Here is a 20767-nt window from a genome sequence, read left to right on the forward strand (position 1 = left end):
CAAGAAAGAGAATTACAGGCCCGCGCCTCGCGCCCCGCGCCGCCCGTGACCACTTGATGGGGGTCAACGGCACCGCCGCCGCCGCCGCCGCCGCCGGGCAGCCCAATGTCTCCTGCGCGTGCAACTGCCAGCGCTCTTTGTTCCCCAGCATGGAGATCAGTGAGTGAGCCCTTTTCCCCCCCGGGACAGCCTCGTGGGATCCCCGGCCCGGGACGTCGCGATCGCGTGGGGTCTCGGGAGCCGCGCGCCTGCTTCACCCAGGCTCCCCGGCTGCGTCCGCCGCGCCCGGGGCGCGCCCTCCCGAAGGCTCGCGGCAGCTGGCGGCCGGCCTGGCTTTGTCCCGCGGCGCTGCGAGCCTGGCACGGTCCCCGCCGCGCGCACCCCGCCCGGTCCGACTCGGACCCGGGCCTCGGCGGGGACGTCGCGCCGCGCGGGAGGGCCAGGCGGGCCGTGCCGGGGAAGTTTCCATTCCGTTTTCCCCAGGGGCCGAGGCGATGGAGCAATTAGGCTCTTTATCAACTTTGGGCGGGGGGAGCGGGCGGGGGAAACACTGTCTGGCCCGGGAGGTGTCTGGGGTTCCTGGCGTGTGTCTGGAGTGGCCGTGGTGATGTGTCCCGGGTTTGCGTGCGTCTGTGGAGTGCGCTGGTCTGTCTGAGTCTCGGCGCGTCTCTGGATGTCTGTGGATTTGAGTCGCGATCTGTGCCGGTGTGTGAGTCTGAGTGCCCCTACATCACTGGGTGTCTGATTTGGTGTGCGCGTATGGCTGGGGTCAGTATGGTCCGAATCCAGCCAAATCTGCGGACCGTCTGTGTCCAGGTGTCTGAATCCAAGACTTAGAGCTGGTGCGTCTAGCCCACCGCGTATCCCCAGTGTGTGTCATTGTGAATGTCTGTCCCGGACTCCTATAAATAGCCTGTCTGGACTGCTTGGCTTACTCTGGCTGGGATGGTGGTTACAAATGAGTCAAAGTTTTGGGGCTGTTTGTGTTGAGATCTTCTTCGAGATGGTAGACCCAGGGTGTGAGTGCCTTGCTTGAGCCTCCGGCGGCCCGTTGTCAACATCCTGAACCACCAGAAGTTGAGATTAGGAAGCATCTACTTCCTTCTGTGACCCACCCAGGTGGCTGTTGAGTTGGTTAAAGAATTGAGACTTCACCCGCTGCCATCTACCTTCTAATCTGAACTCTTCCCCTAACTCGGTTTTTTTTGGGGGGCACCTTTTGTGTCTCTGTTTAGTTTCCTCCCGTCTTACCCCAAAGCATTTCAGGCAAAAGGGTACCCAGTCTTTCCCTAACCCAGACATCCTTCCTCTAGCGGAGCCCAGGGGCAACTGCTACAGAACAGGGCAGTCTCTAGGTGACTCATGAGCTGGTTTCGCAGGCAGCTGCTACAGTTTGTGCACCCCCACCCCAACCCCCAGAATGTACAGTAAAGCACAAGGGGTAAAAATAACCTACGACCAGCCCCACTTGGGCAGGGGTAGCAGGCTTGGATCCTCATGCCACCCCTGACTCACCGTCTCCCAGTCTGGAATCGAAAGCTCTGGTCTCTCTGTACCCGACTTCTCCACAGCAGCCTTGTGCTGCCCCAAGCCTGGAGGTGTCAGGAGAACCTGCCAAGAGCTAGTGTTTGCGGTCTTCTTTTGGCGTCAAACCCTATTGCTTCCCAGGAGCCCGTGGGATCTCGGGAGGTTCATGAAATCACCGGGATATTATTAAAAATAAGTCCACACATGTCTGGTAAGAGGCCGACAGCAGCTCCGGGGATTTGTCTTCCCACAGAAGTGAGGGACTCACTTCAGGAGACACCACATTCCGAAGTCTAGGCACAGTAGGACACTGTGGTCTTTTCCATGTTCCTAGATTTTGAAAAACCAACAAAGCACATCATTCTTAATCTCGTCCCTTCATTGAATCAATCGTAGTGTGAGCAGAATGCTGTCTAGCCTGACAACCCATGTTCAGTCCCTGGAACCCACATGCTGAAAGGCGAGAATGGACTTATAATTGTCCCAAATAATGTCTTGGTTGAGACCAAGATGGCTTGAAACTCTTGGTGATACCCCGTGTTCTCCCCCACCTATAGGGTTAATGTCTGGAAATCCCCCACCATCCACCCGGGTTGGTTCAGGACTGTCCCCACATTGTGTCCGCACAGTCTACTTCTTACTAAAAGAGAGAGTAAAACAGGGAGGGGCTCACTTTAATAAAAGTCTGGTTTGAGGAAGCCCTAAGGCCTGGTGTTTCCTGGAAGCTCTTGCTGGGCAGGAACAGGAAGGCTGATTTCCCTAGCAGGCTGGAAGTTCGTTCTTGCAGCGACACTCGTCCAGAAGAGACTTTTAAGCCTTCCTGGGTCTCAGTTTCCTCATTGGAAGAGTGCACCCTACCTCTGAAGCCTAACCTACAGCCTTTGATCCCTGTTCTCCAGCAGAGGCTTTGGTGCTGGGGCTTCTCCCCAGCCCCCTTGCTGGTCTATTCTCCAGTGTGTTCTTCAGGCCTCCTGTGTTTCAGACCCGGGAGGGGCTGAGTGCTCTTGGAGTCCTTGTGTTTCAGGTAGAGAGATGAGGAAAACCGAGGTAGGACGCCTGACTTAAGGTCCCCCCCCCACTCCATCCCCGTCCTTGATCGGAGTCATTTTTCTTGGACCCCCATGTGCTGCTCCCTGAATTTGGTGGCAGAGGAGACCCACCTGCAACAGTTCTTTGGGAACCAACCTGAGCCCACAGCTTTGAGAAACCCACTCCTTGCCCCGCGTACACATTTTTCTCTGCACTTTCCGCTACCGTATCTCAGAGTGGAACCCCTGACTTTGAACTCCTGCTTTCCCTGTGACTTGCAGAGCAGATCAGTGTACTCCAAGAGTACTTCCTGGACTGACCGGGTGCTGGGGTCCCCCAGTCCTGGCTGTTTGGCTTTCATTTTAGCAGGGCCCTGGGTCCTATGCAGGAGCAGCTCAGTTGTTAATACCACTGTCTGGTCAGGGTCCTTAAGCCACTGATCCCTTCCTTCCCCAGCCCTAATTCAAACCATTTTAGGGCTGGAAAGATAGCTCAGTGGTTAAAGTGATTTCCAGGGCACACCTAAGGTTGGTGACACACACTTGTAACCCCCGTGCTGGGGAGGTGGAGGCCCGAGTGTTTGCTGGACAGCCAGTCTAGCACAGTAGTCCAGGCCAGTGAGTTACCCCGTCTCAAAACATAACGTGGGGGTCTGCAGTATGGCTCAGCAGGTAAGGGCAACTGCTGCCCAGACAGATGATCTGAGTTTAAGCCCAGGACTCCAGAGATATATGTGCACTTACACACCCACACACACAAGCCTGTACACACATATGCACGGGCACGCTCACATTTGAAATAAATACATAAATATCTGAAAACATTTTTTAAGTGAGGTGAACAGCGCTTGAGGCCCAACACTGGGCGTTATTCTCTGGCCTCCGCAGGCATGCGCCCCTTTACGTAAATGCTCTCACGTAAACACGTACCCGCCTCCATTCCCTACCCGCACACCATCCTGAACCCTTAGCCACTCAGATCATCCAGTTGTCCCTCTTTTCGCTTGTCTGGTGCACACCATTCGTGTTTAACACTGTTTGAATCCGGGGTGACTCAGCCTCCAGACTGGACCAGATAACTTGGCTGGGAGAGAGATGACTGGCCCGTGCAGGTGGCCTCTACCCACCAGATGCCAGTACCCCTCTCTCTCCTAGTTGTGACACACGGTCTCCAGCCATCTGTAGATGCCCTGCTGGGAACCACTTCTGGCTTCAGCAGAGACACTTGGGTGCTGGAGAGGGACCTTCCGGAAATCAGCCATTTGTCCTTGAAGTTGACACCTGCCCCCCCCCCACTCATCCGCTCGGCTTTTGGGGGCGCTCATTGTGTATATACCACAGGGGAAGGAGATGGCTTAAGCCTGTGTTTGGTGAAGGGTTTGGCTCCAGAGCAGGAGGGTGTTTCTGGGTCCAGGGTGAATGGTGCACATGGGCCAGCAACTGCTTCCCTCATGGGCTTCTGCGCCGAGACTTCTAACCCACAGATTTCCTGCTGTCTGGGTTGTAGGTCATTAGGCAGCCAGGGAGCAGCGTGTTGTGACTGTGGTTGGAGCAGACGGGCCAGACTAGTGTCTTGTGAAGGTGCACTGCTGGGGATGATCTCACACGTGGGCAAGGGCTTGCACGCCGCGCCTGCCCCTTGCTGCCTTCCCTCCCAGTTAGGGGGACAGCAAGGAAGTCCCCTCTCCCAACAAGTTGCATTTTTTTTGCTATCCTTGTAAAGAAGAGAAGCAAGGTGGGGTTACGGGGTGGGGGGATTAAACCCAAAAAGAGAGATTGACAGCAGCCAGGGGCTTCGGGAGAGGGAGAGGCTGGCAAAAGCTGACTCGGTGGCCCAGGCAACCGATTATTTAAAAGTAAGGAAATAATGTCAAAGCAGACTGCCGTGTGGTGTGGCCTTCTCTCTTGGGGTGCCACTGTCCACGGGCAGGCCCGGTAGGCTGAGTCCCTCCCCCCAACATCAGCTTCTTTGACGATGCCCAAGCTGAGAGCGGGGGTTCAAAGCCTCCAGTTTGCTTTCTGAAAGTCATACATAACACAGGCATGGCCCACGCGCTTATAGAGCTGCATGTCTGCACGTCTGCTCTCTGTGTGTCCCAGGGAACCCTGAAGAAGCTACCGGGGTGCCCCCCATCCCTGGATGGTGCTTTCAGAGGCCAGTGTGACAGGGTTGAGGGCAGTCACCGTCAGCCTGTGGTGCACTCCCTTGGGCCACTGTGGGTTGGAAGTGTGGTTCAGTGGTAAGAGCACTGGTCTGCTGTGTGAGGGGCTATGGGTTCCATCTCCAGCACTACAGAACAAATACATAATTAACTGGAAGGCTTCCCCTTCCTCTAAGCCCACCAGTACCGCATGCACGTGTCCATGCAGACTAGACCTTTCGTTTACAGAGGACCTGGGTGGCGAAATGTCGCTGTCAAACTCCTAGATAGATTGAGGGGTTGATTCTTTTCTGGGCTGAGGGTGGAACCCACGACCTTGCTAGACAAACAAACCACCGCCTCTGCTGCTCCTGGGTTCTAATGCCGGCAGCTTTTATTTTATTTCTTCTCTCACCAAGAAAACCTACAAATTCCTCCCCCCGCACACACACACACAGACATAGTCTACCATTGAGTGACCTCTCCTGCAGAGTGGCCAAGGATCAGAGGGACAGAGAAGCCCAGCTGTTGCGTGCTGCCTTGCCGTCTGTCATGTGCCCCAACACAATGTGTCACACAACCCCTCTGCACTGGAATGGGGCAAGGATCTGGAGGTCCTTGTCTGGCACGGTGGCCTCTTCTGAGGTAGGGGTGGTGGTGGGCTCCGATTAGCTGTGACTGTTTTGCCCTGTCCTCTGATGGTCACAACCTGGCACTCTGCCTGATTCGAAAGCTTCTGCCAAGGGCAGGTTTCCCCATCCCCAGACCAGCTGGGAATGTTGGAATCCGCAGGCCCACCTGGGATGCTGACCTTGAATGTGGGTAATTGAATATTGCTGTCACTATCCTGTCTTTGTCAGGCCCACCGCAGAGCTGGCGGGAACCCCTAGCATGCCTGCCCTGGTGCAGGAGGCCCAGACAGTGTCTCAGGATTTGCCAGCAGGGGTCTCTTAATCCTGGCAGCTTTGGGGCCAGGGCAGAAGCAGTGGGAGCCGTAAAATCAACGCTGCCCTGTGACATCCAGATACCCACTGGGTCCAGTTCATAAGACCGGTGTCTAGGGGTAGGTAAGAGGCCCACAGTTTGGGAAGTTAGGGTTCGCGCTTAGCTTCAGTTACAAAGGCCTGCTCTTCAGTGTGAGGAATAGGGCCTCTGTTCTAGTTCTCTCTGCCTTCTTCCCAAAGTGGGCTGCGCCCCTCCAGGAAGCCATGGCAACCCAGAGTGCTGACAGTCTCATTTCCCCATCCGATGATGCTACAAAGCCAAACCCTGACACCTTGAGTGGTGGTGGGGTGGGGGTCTTGCCAGGGTCTTGTCAGTCACTGGCAGAAGCCACTGTCACCAGGCTGAGGAAAATTCCCAGGGTGGCTTGGCTCATAGCATGGCTCCAGCACCATGGGCAGAGGTGGGGGGTGGTAGAACCTGCAAAAGTTTGGGGCGTCAGCTCTCTGGGAGCTGCAGAATGGCTTCCCTCTGTTCCCAGGGTGACTGGTAGATGTTTACTTCCTTTTGCTGGTTGGATCTGGAGAGATTTCTGCGTGCCAGGTACTAGTGACGTATTTTTCCCTCCCTCGGTCTTACAAACAACCCCGTGAGAGAGCTATTGTTACCACCAATCTACAGGTAGAAAAACGGGGTCTGAGATCTGAGAGGAGAAGCTGAGCGTTTGTCCCAGGTCACACAGCCGGGATCTGATGCTCAGCTGAGCCTCCAAACCAGGTCCCAGATAACTCTCTACACGTATTCAGCCTCCCACACCACGCTCAGTGCTCTTCACAAGATTTCCCGTTGTAGGGGTTCGTTAGCCATAAGATTGAAGGCCCTGTTGTATTGTGTGTTGGTCAGTCAGCTGCCACTGTAAGCTGCTAGGGCCATTTCCCTTGGCCAGGCCTCAAGGTCCCTGGAAATGAGTTTGCCCCTTGGGCTGTGTGGGGAGCTAGAAGTCTTTGCTAGCCAGTGTGTTACCGCTGAGTTTGACACAGGACTGACGGATGTCCCCAGAGAGCACAGAACGCCTTCTGGCATTTAATAGCATTTGCCCCACGCTTGTGCCCTGTGTTATTCAGGTGTTGTGACAGTTGGGAACGGCACAACAGCTGCAGTATATTCCATAGACAATCCCGGCAGGAAGGCATGAGCCGGATCCAGGGCCGAGGAAATTGGGAAAGTCCTCACTGGGCTCCAGGTCCCCTCTCTTTGAACCTTCACACCTGACCTGGTGGTCACTTGATGTCTTTTGGTGTCTATGTTGCCAGTCACCAATCTCAGAGAGGCTGTGGCCTGTGTCTGTTGGTTGCCATGCTCCCCCAGCCTGATGGGTGCCTCAGGAGCATTGGTTAGGTCGGGAAGTGGGCAGGGTAGGAGGATGTGCAGGTAACAGTCTTGGAATGGCAGGTGCTGGGGTCTGTTCATGATACCCATCACCCCAAATAGACACTGATTCCTACTGGGGCCAGGAGAGCTTGTGTTGGCCCCTGAAGTTTCTAGGAGCTGCAGCGTTCATTCCTGCCTGTTTGAATAAGCAGGCTTCCAAAATATTCCAGGCAGATCAGGATGTGGTCAAGGCACCGGCGTTGAAGAACTTTAGTTCTGAGGCAAACACAAGAGAGATCCTTCCTGTGTCTCCACTTAGCCCTCTGTAAAATGGAGCGAGGTGTGATGCCCACTTTGTGCTCCCCGGCACAGATTATCCCTAACGCTCGGAAGTTCCTAGTCTTTGGGGCAGGAAGCTTCCTTCCTCCTACCCATCGACTTAGAGATTTCAGAGCCGATTCAAGGTGCAGGAAATCAGCAGGTGAGCCTCCCCACCACAACCCAGATGTGTCCTTAACCAGCCCCGTTGCTGCAGTCCTACTAAGGTTCCAGAACGACAAAAATACAATACCATCTCCTGCACGAAGATGCCGGGAGAGGACCTGGAGAGCTGCTGACCTGCTAGGCCCGGGAGGGGGGAGTTGGTTCCTGCATAGCGTGGCTGGACTTAAGTTTTGGAGCTGGGTCTGGCGGCTTACACCTTTAATCCCAGCACTCAGGAGACAGAGGCCTTTGGATCCCTGAGAGTTTGAGGGAAGTTTTGGGTTGTTGGGACTTACTCAAGGGGTTAGATGGTGATCCCAAATACTAACATTGAGCTACATTCCCCACCCCTTTAAAAAAAGGAATTGTTTACCTAGAGGGGGAGAGAGGTAGATAGAAACTGGAGCCACCACAGCCTTGGGGTGAAGCTCCTTTACTGAGGAGGGGTCGCAAGCACAAAAAGGGTGGGGAAGATGAAGTTCAGTGATGCTGTTTTGATTGTGAGCCTGTCTGTCACTCATTTTGTTCTTAAATAAAGCCTGGTACACATAAAAAAAAAAATAAAAGGAATTGTTTTTGAGACAATATCTCACTGAGTTGCCCAAGGCAGCCTTGTAGCCTTAGCCCCCTTAGTCCTGTCCCATCAGCCTTTGCGTTCTCATGGGTTATCTGTTTCTCACAAAGGCAGGAACAGGGCTCTTCATTTCCTCTGTCACTGGAGGAACTGTCAGCATCTGACCCCCTTCCTCCCCTCGATAGTAGTACTGGATTCCCCAGGGATGGACAGGCGCAGCCCAGATCTGGAGAGTCACGTGTCTGGGGTTTGGAGAAACTGCTACATCTTGCCCGTCCCTAAAACATATACTCGTGGTGGCAGTAGGCCATACTTAGCTCCAGCTGATCAATACTGGTACAGAGCCGGGCAACAGGCAGATAACCAGCGGGAGGGAGAGCGTGTGGGTTTGTGCTGGCCACCAGTTTTCCCACGGCTGACAGGAGCATGGGGACAGTGTTCTGTAAAGGGACCTGTGAGGGTCTGCCTGTGGCCGCTGTCTCCTCTCCTGCTACCAATAATTTCTCATTTATCGGGGCCGCAAGAGTTCTGATGGTCCCTAAAGGATCCAGGAGCTAAGGTGTTCATCCTTGACTTTGAGAGTTCACGGCAGAAGTGACGATCTCGACACGGGTTTGTGTGGGCGTCTAGGTTCAAAGCTGTACAGATGCACAGGTGTGGAAATCCGAGGACGCAGATGGGGAAGTCTGTTCTCACCTCATACCCTGTGGTCCCGAGGGGTTGAACTCAGGGCATTAAGGCTTGGTGGCAAGCAGCCCCTTAACCAGCTGAGCCGTCTGACTGGCACTCACAATGGCGTTCCTTCCTGTCTGTAACATAGTCCCAAATGCATTATAGTGGATATATGTAAACATGTAATGTTGTGTGTTTAAATTCCCCACCGGGGGGGGTGTTGGTCTATGAAATCCTTTGCTTCGGCTTGAATTGCCTTAAGCTTTGGGCGGTTAAAGCCAGTTTCCAGGCTGTCCTAGGCAGAAGAGTAGTGGAAAGCCACATCTGGGTTTTTTGTTTGTTGTTGTTGTTAGCAAATTTGGGCAAGACAACCTGTCCTTCCCCAGAGGTCTTCCAGTCCCAGTGGTCCTGGCTTACCTGGTCACCCCCTCCACCAAGACTAGACTCCAGGAGGAGCACCCTGGGCCCACTTGTTTCCGGTCCCTCAAAGCACCATCCGGGCCACCGTGTCCCACAGGACCGAGCTCTCCTGCAGTCTCCAGCCTGGTCTTTGGTACAGCCCTCTTGCCTTGCCGTGTGTAGCTCCTGCTGCTGGGCGAGCTGCCTGTTTGTGAGAGCTCGATGAGTGGCCGTGGGGTGCCAGTGTCAGTGCCAGGTGGGACTGTGCGTGGGAGCAGGAGACAGGTGGGCGGTACAATAATTCTCTCCATTCACCCCCACCAGGGGACCGCAAGTCCACAGACTGCGAAAGCTTTCTGGTGCGGTTCCAACCCCAGCCCGTGAGTTGACTCTCGGGAGACCCCTTTTCTAATTTAGGACAGGCTCCACGATAGGAAGCGAACCTTTGATCTAAGCCTCCTGCGGGTGGTGGCTGAGATGGCGTGTTAGGGTTTGGTGGCTGCATGCTTAGCCTTCCAACCAAAGAAGGGCAAGCAGTCTCTGAGTTTTTCCAGTATGTCTGGACTTGCTCAGACTCTGTATCGGAGCTCCTCCACACCCCAGGTGGCTGTCTGCTCACCTACAGAACTCAAGGTCAGATGGTGTAAAGGGAGGGGGCTCCCCAAACCTGGAAGCCCCCAGGAACGCGCCTGTGCGCTCCCATTTTGCAAGTCCCCGGCTCCCTGGTTGGTGAGCTTCGTCTGGTCATGGCTCTAATTGCCTTTCCACAAACAATTTAGCCGGTAATAATTCTGTGAACCTATGAATCAACTTTGCGCAAACACCCTGAGTAATTTCTTTGTTCTTTTCTTTCTACTTTGTAATTGGTGTCTGCAAAAGCCAAAGGTTTGGTCTTGTGGAAGGCGTGATTCATTTATTGGTGTCTGCGCCTCCTCCTTATCATTCAGTCACTTGGGAGTGCAGCCACGGTGAGCCACTGGTGATTCACGCCGGGCCAAGCTCAGTGGCCCTGGGGTCACCGCCATAGGAGGGAGCTGTTTCTCTAATCTATTTATGGGATTAGGAGGATATGAGGGGTGTCGGAACCGGGCCTTGAACATGGTCGTTGTCTTTGCAAGGACGGTGGAGACCCACTAGATGTGCTCTTGAGTGGGTCTGGCGCCCAGTGCGGTCTGTGGAAGAAGTCACTACCCTGCCTGTCCCGTTTCTCTGATGATAATTATTAGATGTCTACGGTGGCCGGTCCTCGCACAGCTGTCAGGCATGTGAACTTGCTTGCCCCGCGACTGCTGCCTAATTTTACTAGTTGCTTTGGGCTCTAGATTAAAATGGTCACTTTGGTCCCATCTAGGAGATAATTAGAGCTGTTTGCCACGTGGCCCAGAGGTGTAATTATACGGCCAGCTTCCCATGGCCCCGAATCGAGGCTCCAAGTATAAGTTCGGATCCAAGAGTTGATAATTACCTGCGTATTTCTCTCCCTATGTGATTTCTTTCCTGGCTGATTTCCTCTCCTGAATTCTGATGATTTCCCGCTGGGTCACCCACTCCGTTACAGTACGTATTCCTGGCTCCGGTATTCTCAAGTTTGCAGCTCTCAGCCCAGGCCAGACACAGAGCATGTCAGCAGGGTCTGTTCTGTTCTTGGCCTGGTAGTGCGAGACTTGCTGGTGACTTTATTGGTCTGCTTTGTGACTCTTTCAAAGTATAGATCGGGACTGTCTAGTACCTGCCATTCGATTAAGTACTCCACTTGCTGCTCCTGGCAGACATTGCTAATCAATCATAGCATCCTCTCACTGGGCTGAGATCCTTACACCAGTGGTTGTCCTGGTGTGCTCTCGAGTGTGTTTGAGCAGTGATGTCACTGACATTCTAGGATGCACAGCCCATTCTAGGATGCACAGCCATGGAGGCCGCAGAGTCCTGGCAGGGAGAGGGATTGCTCCCTCTAGAAGCCACCAGGCCCTTCGACCGGCCCTTCCTTGTCACTGTTGTTGCTTAACAACTCGCAGGCTGTCTTTTGCCGAATCCTTCCCTGCAGGTGGCATACCCTACTTTCAGCTCTCTGGTCCTCTAGACCCCTGCTGTACGTGAGAGACCTGGAGTAAGATCCCACTGAGTGCAACAATCGCCTGATAACACTTTGTTTGCCTTTCTTGAAAGCCGGCGGCGTGTCACGCCAGAGTCCGCACAGAGGCTTCTGTTTCATCTTGCCTGCTTCTTGCACAGATGTCGAGTTCTACCCTTTACAGTCTAGAGAGACGCTTGAGGGCTTTGCTCTGGAATAGATTCAGATGCTGGGGGGGGGGGGGGGAAGCTTCAGAAATAAGAGCGAGAAAGGGGAGACCCTGGAAGATGTCGTCAGGATTCAGGAAACAACCCTGGCTTCTCACAGCCCTGTCTGCTTGGAGGTTGATCTAGGCGCTCCCCCCACGGCGAGCGGTGGCTTTTTAAACCCTAGCCGTGGCAGATGCTCTCAGCACTTGGCACGCCCCACCTCATTAATCCTCATGGCAGCCTCGGTGCACACGAGGAGGAGGAGCCAAGTCGCTTGCCAGGGATCACTCAGCACAGAGTTGCAAGGCAGATTTGAACCTGGGCTGAGGGTTCCCGAAGCTGGGCTTGGCTTGCCCCGGCAGAGCCAAGGTTTTAGAGCCACCTGTCGTGGTGTCAGGGGTGTGGTTGATTTGAGGCCTCTCTATCCCTTTACCCTCTCAGCCTTTTCCAGCTGGGTATGTGTGTGACCCTTTTGGCTGGCTGGGAAAGCTCCCCGCCCCCCCTCCCTTCCGCCGCACCCTTCCCTTGGAAGGGTCCCTGAGCCAGCGGGCAGTGATCCCTGTGGCTGGGAGCAGGAGAGAACAGGAACTGTCCAGTGTTGGGTTGTAACTGGAGGACGGGTCACTGTGACCCACAGGGTGCTAGGGACAAAGCGGAGAGGAGCAGCAGGCAGGGTGCTAGCAAGTCCATCCTGAAAGTTCAGAGCTGTGGCAGAAGCATGACCCGAGTCCACCCGAGTCCGTGCTTTCCCTCTCTCCCATACTCCTCCCCCCAACACACAACACACTTAGTTTCCTTCCCTCTCAGTATGAAGGCTCTAGCCTCCTCTGCCAGGTTTTCTCTCTCTCAAGGTCCCAATCCCACCTTCCTCTGCACCTGTCCTCAGAGGCCCGTGGGTCCCACAGCGCTACACTCGTCAACTCTCACTCAGCCTCGTGACTTTGAGACCATGATGTTGCAGTATGGGTGACCCAGGGAGCAGCCACTTTGGACGGGGCAGAAGGGCTGCAAGGGCCTGCCTGGGCCCTAGGGAATGAGCTCAGTAGAATTCCCGATGAGAGACACTTTGCAGCCTGCCTCTGAGCCCCATGCCCGAGGCCAAGGCCTTCATCTCCACATCAGCCCAGGGGAACGGTGGATTTGGCGCCTCTGGGACTGTGGGACTCTGAAAGCCACTAGCAGCAGCCTGGAGCACCTCTGCCTGAGCCCGCCTCACCTGGCCTGCATACCTCTGCAGGGAGTGAGGATGTGGGTGACCCCAGACAGGTGTGAGTCATGTCTTAAGGAAGCGGTTACTCAGAGGTGGTGAACTCAGAAACTGCTGTGCTCCCAGACAGCCTAGACCACAGGATGGAGCTAGCTATCTTGTGGGGGTTGGGCTGGGGCGTGGCTGTCCAAGGAACTCCAGAGAAGCGATTCTGACAGACTAAGATCCACCTTAGGAAAAGGCGGTATCACCATGGCGTGGCTCTCGGATCTCAGCTCATCACCTGTGGAATGGATGTGAAGGTCATTTGTCCCACCATCTGCAGGGCTGTGCAGACAGCCTGTAGCTTGTCCCCAATGGATGCGAGGTGCAGTGTCACATGCTACCCTTTGGGACCCCTACATCCATTTTACAAATGGGGAGAAGGGCAGGAGGCTGCTGATTGGCTGGGCTGGCTCCAGAAACTTTCAGGTATCCGCCCTACCGAGAAAGTCCCCAGAGGCCTCCAGAGACAGGATAGCCTGGTCCCCTGGAGGGACCAGCCATATTGTCTACTCTTAATAGGCCCATGCTCGGGGTTCTGCTTGTTAGGTGTGGGCAAGGAAACATGGCCCACACAGTGCTGGCTTCGTAAGGCTCCATGTTTAAGGAAAACTAAAGAGTAAAAAGGAGTTGGATAGCTGGGCGTGCAGCTCAGTTGGTAGAGCACTGGGAAAAAGAATCTAATTATGGGCAGGAACTGTAGCTAGCCTCTCATGCTTGAAGCCCTGGGTAAACTGGGCGTGGCATAAGGTGCACCTCATATCCGAGCACAGGAGGGGCAGAAGGATTGATTGATCAGGAGTTCAAAGTCGTCCTCTGCTACATAGGGGATTTGAGGCCAGCTTGGGCTACATGAGACCCTGTCTCAAAGGAAAGCAAAACAACCAAGTAAACCCAAATTGGTTTTTTCCAGTTGGGAAATATTAAGCAATTTTAATTCCTTTTGTAGGATATTTGGAAATGGCAAACATTGGGAAGGCTGTGAGTGACATATGGGAGTCGTGTCCAGGATGCCAAGCCCCCCTCCTGGTCTTTTAGAAGCACCCACATGAAGCCTAACACGTGGGAGGCAATGGCAGACAGGTCTCTGGTTCAAGGCCAATTGGGGCTACATAGGTAGACCCCCTCTGAAAACACCGCACTTGGAGAAGCAGAGCTCCTCTTAGAAAGGAACCTTTGCTATTTGACCTTCTCCGGTCAGGTCACCCAGCCTTGTGAAAGTCAGGGTCACCAGGTCAGATCCCTGGGGAATGGCTGTGGTTGGCATCTGTGCACCATGAAGGGGAGGGAGTTAAGTGGCCCAGGCCAGAGCCCTACATGGGGCAGGGGCCTGGAGACCCGTGCAGATGTGGATGGTGTGGTACTTCCCTCACCTGCAGAGGGACAGCACAGGTAATTCCTACAGGTGCTTGGGGTCACTTTAGTCTCAGGATACAGCAGCAGGCTTTCACTGTACCCGTAGGATCCAGGGACTCCACCATGTGGTCTTACTGTAACATCCCCGGAAATGGGGCTGTGTAAGGTCCTCTCTCTGGAGTAGGAAAAAAAAAATCTCACGTCCACTGTGCTAGGGTCTGAGTGGCAAGTGTGACTGGCTGGCTAGCCTCCTTGAGCAAGGGGGGCCCACTGGGAAGGAGTAAAGCGGAGGTCTGCCTAGTCCCACTCTTCCGCCCCCCCTTTCTGTGGGGACGGCATGACAGGTTCAGCCAGCCTAGACTTTTTCCCAGCCAGGCCTCAGACCCTGCACTCCAGTCCAGACCCAGGAGAGCACCCAGGCAGACAACAGGCACCCCAGCCCTTGCGGGATAAGGAGGGGGTTCCCGCACTTCTCCACCTCCCTGCTCATCCTGCGCTGGCCTCCGACCTGACTACCTGTCTAGGAATTTTTATTGCAGCCCACGGGGGCACTGAGGCTGGCTGACTGGAATGCCAACACGCCTGGATCTGGCAGGTGTGGGGCTGACTTCGGATAGGCAGATGTTGGCTAAGGGCCCCTGGCTTGCTCCCAGGCCCATTGGGGGGGGGGTATCCTGGGTGTGCTGCTCAGGGCATGTCTGGGGGTTGTGCTGCTTTGTGCTTTGATTTTTGTCTCGTGAATTCTGATTGCAGGTCCGTTTAATGACTTACAGGAAGATGGTGATCTTGGAGCCTGAATACCTGGCCACCATAAGCTTTGAAATCCAACAGCAGCAGTTAGGAAGCCCTTGCGTTCCGAGACACAACTGAGCATCATGTATTCAGGGGTGCCCTCCTACCAGGGAGGACACTGACCTGACGCTCGGGAGGTTCTTAGGTTATGCCTTGTGCCTGGTAGGTGGCAGGGTCCCCACGGGCCGGCCCTAGCACCCTCTTGTATTTGCAAGAGTGTGTTACGTACTTGGTCAGTGGACTCTCCCAGTTTGAATTGACGTTAGCTGTCAGTGTTGGTCCAGAACCTGCTGCTTGACAGAGGCCATGAGCCTGGGTTCCAGAACAGGCCTTGTGTGGTCTGGTCCCTTTGAAGGGACGCCGGTGCTATCTGAAGGAGGCCAGGTGCAGGGGTCCCAGGCACCGGTGAGTTAATGAGAACCTGCTGCTCTCAAGAGCCAGGTACCCCCTGCTGAAGTTCTTGTTAGGCATGGGCGGGCATGCCCGCCAAGCCCCTAGGGAGCAATTGAGACCTAAGATAGAGACACACCATTGGGCTTGAGTCTGTTCCCCTCCCAAGGAGAATGTCCTTCAGAACCAGCATCCTTGTCTCTAAAATGGAACAGTTCTCCTCAGAGACCTATGAGGGTTAGATGAAGGGCATGTGTCAGAAATGAGTCTGGTTGTTTTGTTTTGTTTTGTTTTTAAGCTGTGGATTGGATTGAAGGAGAAATGGAGAATGTTTGAGGGGTGTCTAACTTCAGTGGGGAAAGTTAGAAAATTCCTACGGGAGATGCTAGAAAGGGTTCAAAGGCGTGAGTAGGAGTTCTTCCTAGGGAGAAGCAGGCTTCATGAGGTTGGAGGCCCAGTCATGTCAGGATTTCTTTGTCCCCATTTGTTCGTAATTATATGAGGTGGGTGCTGCTGGGCTTAGTGAGGTGTCTCTGAGCCTCCATGACATTAAGCTTCAAGTGCCACTGTGTGCTTGAATTGTGTTTCAGCTACTGAACGCCCACTGTGCGCTAGACCTCAGGTTCTGTGAGTACACACAGTGCCAGGAAGCCAACGAGGAGACCTGTGAGTGTGCACCCCAACTCTCAGGATCCTGCAGGGAGGGCTGGGCCCTCGGTCTGTCTCTTTGTAGATGCCTCCCACTTACCATGGGTGTCAAGCCAGAGTCTCAGTCTTGAGGTGTGCCACTATTTGGGAAGCGTGGTAGAAAGATGGGCAGCACTCCGAAGCCATGGCTTCAGTGCCCTTCTCTTAGGTTACAGGTTCTAGGGAGGAGCCACAGAGCTGCAGTGAGGCCAGAGTCAGCTGGTGTCTCCGTCACGAATGAGCCTCAAAGCCAGATTTGCACCCCGTCTCTGAGTGTGTCCTAGGGTAGGGCAGAGCAGTGGGCTCCCCAGTTGCACATATACCTGATGCTCAGTTGGCTCCAGGTGTCCATGAAAATGGAAAATATTTGAAAATGTGTATGCTGTTACATGAGTGCTCACTGGTCTTAATAATAGAAACCCAGAGCCAGATAGCGGGGTCAGTGCTGAAAGATCAGAGAGACAAAGGAGCAAGCCACAGCCAGCTCTTTCCTTGCTAACTCCTCAGCCTAAAAAGGGCTGAGTTCCTGTCTCCTCCCGCCTTATATTCCTCTCTCCGCCCAGCCATATCACTTCCTGTCTGTCTGTACAGACCTCCAGACCTCTATGGTTAACTAGTGGCTAGCTCCGCCCTCTGATCTTCAGGCAAGCTTTATTTGTTACCACTCAAACAATATCACCACAATTGGTGTCTGTGTAAGACTCTTTGTCATTGTTCCCTGAACAGACTCGCAGCCCTCACTGCCTTGGGTTATATCCCTGCTGGGCGTAGAGCTCGGGTTCCCTGGATCTTAGTGTGTGCTCTACTCCCGACTCCCTCAAACCCTTCTCCCTCCTGAAATGCACGTCAAATCACCTAGAGGGGATTGGAAAAAAGAACCCAAAGCATTGTGCTGTGAACTGGGCACAGTGTGCCCAAGTGACCGTTCAAAAGACAGACTCCAGACAGAGCTGGCTAGTGTGTCCCTCCCTCCCTAGTGACAATAGCCTGATTCTTCCGACTGCGGTAAAGACAACAGAGTGCTCCTTCTTTAATTCCAAATTCAAAGAATTCGGTGAACGATTAGGGCAAAAGTCAAAGTGTCCCTGTCGTTGTCAAGTGGAGCTGGGACTGTTCTGATATTCTCAGGTGTGGTTGCCCTGGGGATTTGGGAACCAGGGAGGAGCCAGGAGAGTGAGGGACCGTGGGGTGTGTGCTGTCCTTGTGTGGTCACAGGGAGTGGATAACCAAGGGAGTGAGGTGGCCATGGGGAAACAGGCTGTCACTCCGTTGTTATTGGGAGCAGACGGCCACATGAGCCACTGTGGAGAGTGGTTGGCCACAGGGAAACGGGCTTCCACGTGAGCTGCCTCAGAGAGTGAGTCACGTGGGCAGCCCTGGGGAAATAGGCCACCTCTTGAGTCACCACAGGGGGTGAATGAGCTACCAAGGGGTTTAAGTGACCCTTGGAAGTTGGGGGAGGGGTGGCACAAGGAATGGGCGCAGGCCTGTCTTCCCCCTGTGGCTCTTTCTTTATGTATTTTATAGTGTATGCCTGAATGATGGAAGAAGGCATCAGATCCCGTTACAGATGGTTGTGAGCCACCATGTGGTTGCTGGGAATTGAACTCAGGACCTCTGGAAGAGCAGCCTTTAACCCCTAAGCCATCTCTCCAGACCTCCCCCCCCCCCCGTGGCTATTTCTTAGTGGGGTAAAGACAAGTCCCCACCAAGTTGTCAGTGTCCCAGACACCACTGCTCCTTTGGCTGTGTGTGGTTGGAAGTTCTCCAGGGACTTCTGTGGCTCCGCTATCCACTGGGTTAAGTTGTCCCAGTGGGCTGGGGGTGTCCTGGTGAGGGAGCCCCTACCTTGGAAGCAGGGCGAGCTGAGGCTGGCCTGGGTCTCAGCCTCCTCTGTTGAACGGGGTAATGCAAGTGTCCAGGCTTGGGTTGCTGAGGAGGGAGTGAGTCTCAGGTTTAGAGCAGCTGGGGAGACCTTAGTTAGCTGTTGCTGGGCAGTGTGGCCATCATCTCCAGAAGCCCTTTCTGCACCAGAGCCAGGCCGCCTGGGTAGGCCTTCGTCCTAAACGAAATGCTTGTAGAACAAGTGAGAACACCTTGTGATGCTAGCCTGACTCCAAAGGTCAGGGTTCCCAAGGTCCAGAGAAGGGTCAGTAGGGACCAGCCTGTGGCTCCTTCCCTGACTGGTCAGGAAGACCCTCGGTCTGGTCTCTCACGGCTGCCTGGCTGCGTCTGACTGACCGAATTTTAGTGTGGCCCTTTAAGAGAGCGTGGGGACTGTTACAGGGACTGACCAGAGACAGGCAGAAAATCCCAGGCCTGTCCCAAGTTCCCAAAGACCCAACCAGGCCTGAGCCCTTGTACTGGGTTAAGGCCGTGTCACCGCCCTGGAAGGGCCAGACTCTGTGTGGTGTTCCAGAAGTGGTTCAGTCATCTCCAGAATGCCAAGTTCCCAACCAGCCAACCAGCATTTCTCCCTGGGGAGGTCAGGCCCAGTCCCCACCACACAAAGCCTTGTCTCACACTCAGACTGGCAGTCTAGACGTCTTTGCTTCCTTTAGTTCTGAAGGGTCAGGGTTTGGGGGTGAGCCCAAGCGGGATTTAGGCTGAGACAAGAAGGGGATGGGTAGTGGGCCAGAAAAGCCAGCGTCAAAGGAGGTGGTGGGTAACCCAGCATGCAACCAGCCCACCATCCAAACCCAGGCCACTCCTGACAGAGACGGCCCATGCAGCCCAGTCCAGCTGACACCCACTGGGTTTGTGTGCCCAGCACTACTTAGCTGACACTGGCTAAATAAAACCCCATGGCCTGTGCCAATAAGTCTGGGGCAGGCTGCCAGCCGAGACAAAGGCCCAAAGGCAGTGTTGGGCCAGGGCTGTGCCAGAGGAACTCCGGGCGCTCTGTGCCTGCCTTTGCCCAGTCAGGGGAGGCCAGGATGTCTGAGGCCTTGGCAAGAAAGAGACAAGTGGAAAAAGTCCCTAGTGAGACAGGAACTACAGCTCGGCCGAGTCACCGTGCCCGCTGGTGACAAGAAGGTCTAGCATGTACCACGTGAGAGCCACAGCTGGCCAGGGAGAGGCAGACCTCCCAGCTGGTTCTACAGCAGGGTCCTTACTGCCCTGAGCCTCAGTTGCCTTGCTAGGAACACGGCGCTCTGGCAATATCCACAGACTTCTTTCTCAGAAGCAGGAATGTGTGTAGGGTGTTAGTGGCACTCAGTGAGCGGTAGGATCCGGGCACCCAGCAGAACTTCCCACAGTCCGACAACCCCCTCTGCCCCCTCTGCCATCACTGCGCGTACACACAGGCTCTCCTCCTAAGGGCAGGCATCCTAGGAATTGGCATTTAATGTAGTCCAGGCACAGAGGCCTCATCCCCAGCGTAACACCATCATAATGAAAAGAGGGCCAGACGTGAAACTGATTGGTCTGAGCCGGGCTGGAAAGTGGCGAAGCTACCTTCTGGGTGAGGAAGGTAGGTTCTGAGGCCGTGCCGCCATGGCCAGCCGCCCTAAGAGCAGCTCCCAGAAGTGAAGGGGCTACCTGGAGGCAGAGGGTGGCACCTACTACGTGAGGTCCTTGGTCACCTGTCTTCTCAAGATACCTATCCTTTTGCAGCTCTTCCGTGCCCAGGAGACGTCCACAGGGCTGGAGAGTTACAGGGTTCGTCACCATGTAAGCCAGTGTCGTAGGAGTCGCTGCTAACATTGGGATGGAAGATTGTCTTGGCTTTCCAGAGCTCCCAAGCCCATGGGGGACAAGGAAGAACAGGAGTTCGAGGACTTGGGGCTCCTCAAGTGTTAGAGAATGTTGTGGGGTTCGAAGCAGAAAAGGGTAGCAGCTGCCGGTCGATAGCAGAGGAGCAAGGGGCAAAGAGGGGTCATCCGCCAAGCTCCAGGGTGCTTTTGATGGGCCCCTGGGGCAGGTTCAAGGGAAAGTTTGAGGTCATGGTGAAGGCAGAGGCCACAGAGACAGACCTGGGCCACCCAGAGAAACAGCCTTAGCGTTCATGGATGAGACCCTGAGCCTGGGTCTTTCACAGAGCCCAAGGCATAGATAGGGAGATGGCAGACCAACGAGGTCCTGCTTGATAGATAGGGTGCTGTGGGGTTTGTAGACAACTCCTAGAACCAACTGCTTCACTTGCTCCTGAAATGGATCCTGAGCGTGTCCCTCCGGGTTTTTCCTAGTCTCCTGAATAATTCATCACTTCCCTTCAGGCCGGAGACCCTGTGTTGGAGGATAACCCTGCCAGACAGGTTTTATTTGCCTGATTGGCCAAGAGTTTTCCTGGGTATTGGCTGTAGGGAAGCTTCTGAAGCCAGGGCTGGGTTGTTTGAGAAAGGTGTGGTAGTTGATTAGTTTTGTCTGTCAGATTAGTTTTGTCTGCCCGGGTGGCTAGACATGGGGTGTGTGTAGCAGGACCTACAAATGCAAAAGTTGAGCGAGTTCTTTATCGGCTTGCTTGGGGCACTCTGGGCGAGTCCCCTTTGCTATGGCTTTGGAGCCCAACTGCTAAGTAGCAGGCTATGGAAGCTATCTCTCCATCACTGGAGAGCCTGGGGCAAGTCCAGTCAGGATAAGAAAGGATCCACTCCTGCTCAGTCCCTAAACAGTGGACGGCTGCCCCAGGGTCCCTCTGTGCCCTTCCCTGGGATGCTCTAGGGACCTGCATATCTGTCTAGAGAAGCCTGGGTGCTTTCCTCAGACAGCAGGACCATGGTTGTGGATTCAGGAAGAACATATGAGGAGCAGCCATTAAAAATAAGAGTGTGACAGCTGGGCATGGTGGCATATACCTTAGTCACAGCACTCTGGAGGCAAAGGCTGGTGAATCCCTGAGGTCAAGGCTAACCTGGTCTACAAAGCGAGTTCC

The 20767-nt window shown here is 54.5% G+C and overlaps 1 protein-coding gene across 1 annotated transcript in view; it reads left to right on the top strand.

Annotated features, from left to right (window-relative positions):
- The first annotated feature begins 25 nt into the window (after positions 1 to 25).
- Positions 26 to 20767, top strand: part of Pmepa1 (prostate transmembrane protein, androgen induced 1) — a 50750-nt gene continuing 30008 nt past the window's right edge. Inside the window, exon 1 of the mRNA XM_005362801.1 lies at positions 26 to 159. Within this exon, the coding sequence (XP_005362858.1) occupies positions 57 to 159 (103 nt within the window). The 5' untranslated portion in view covers positions 26 to 56. The remainder of the gene's footprint in view (positions 160 to 20767) is intronic.

Source organism: Microtus ochrogaster, linkage group LG8 (genome assembly GCF_000317375.1).
Source record: "Microtus ochrogaster isolate Prairie Vole_2 linkage group LG8, MicOch1.0, whole genome shotgun sequence".
NCBI lineage: Eukaryota > Metazoa > Chordata > Mammalia > Rodentia > Cricetidae > Microtus > Microtus ochrogaster.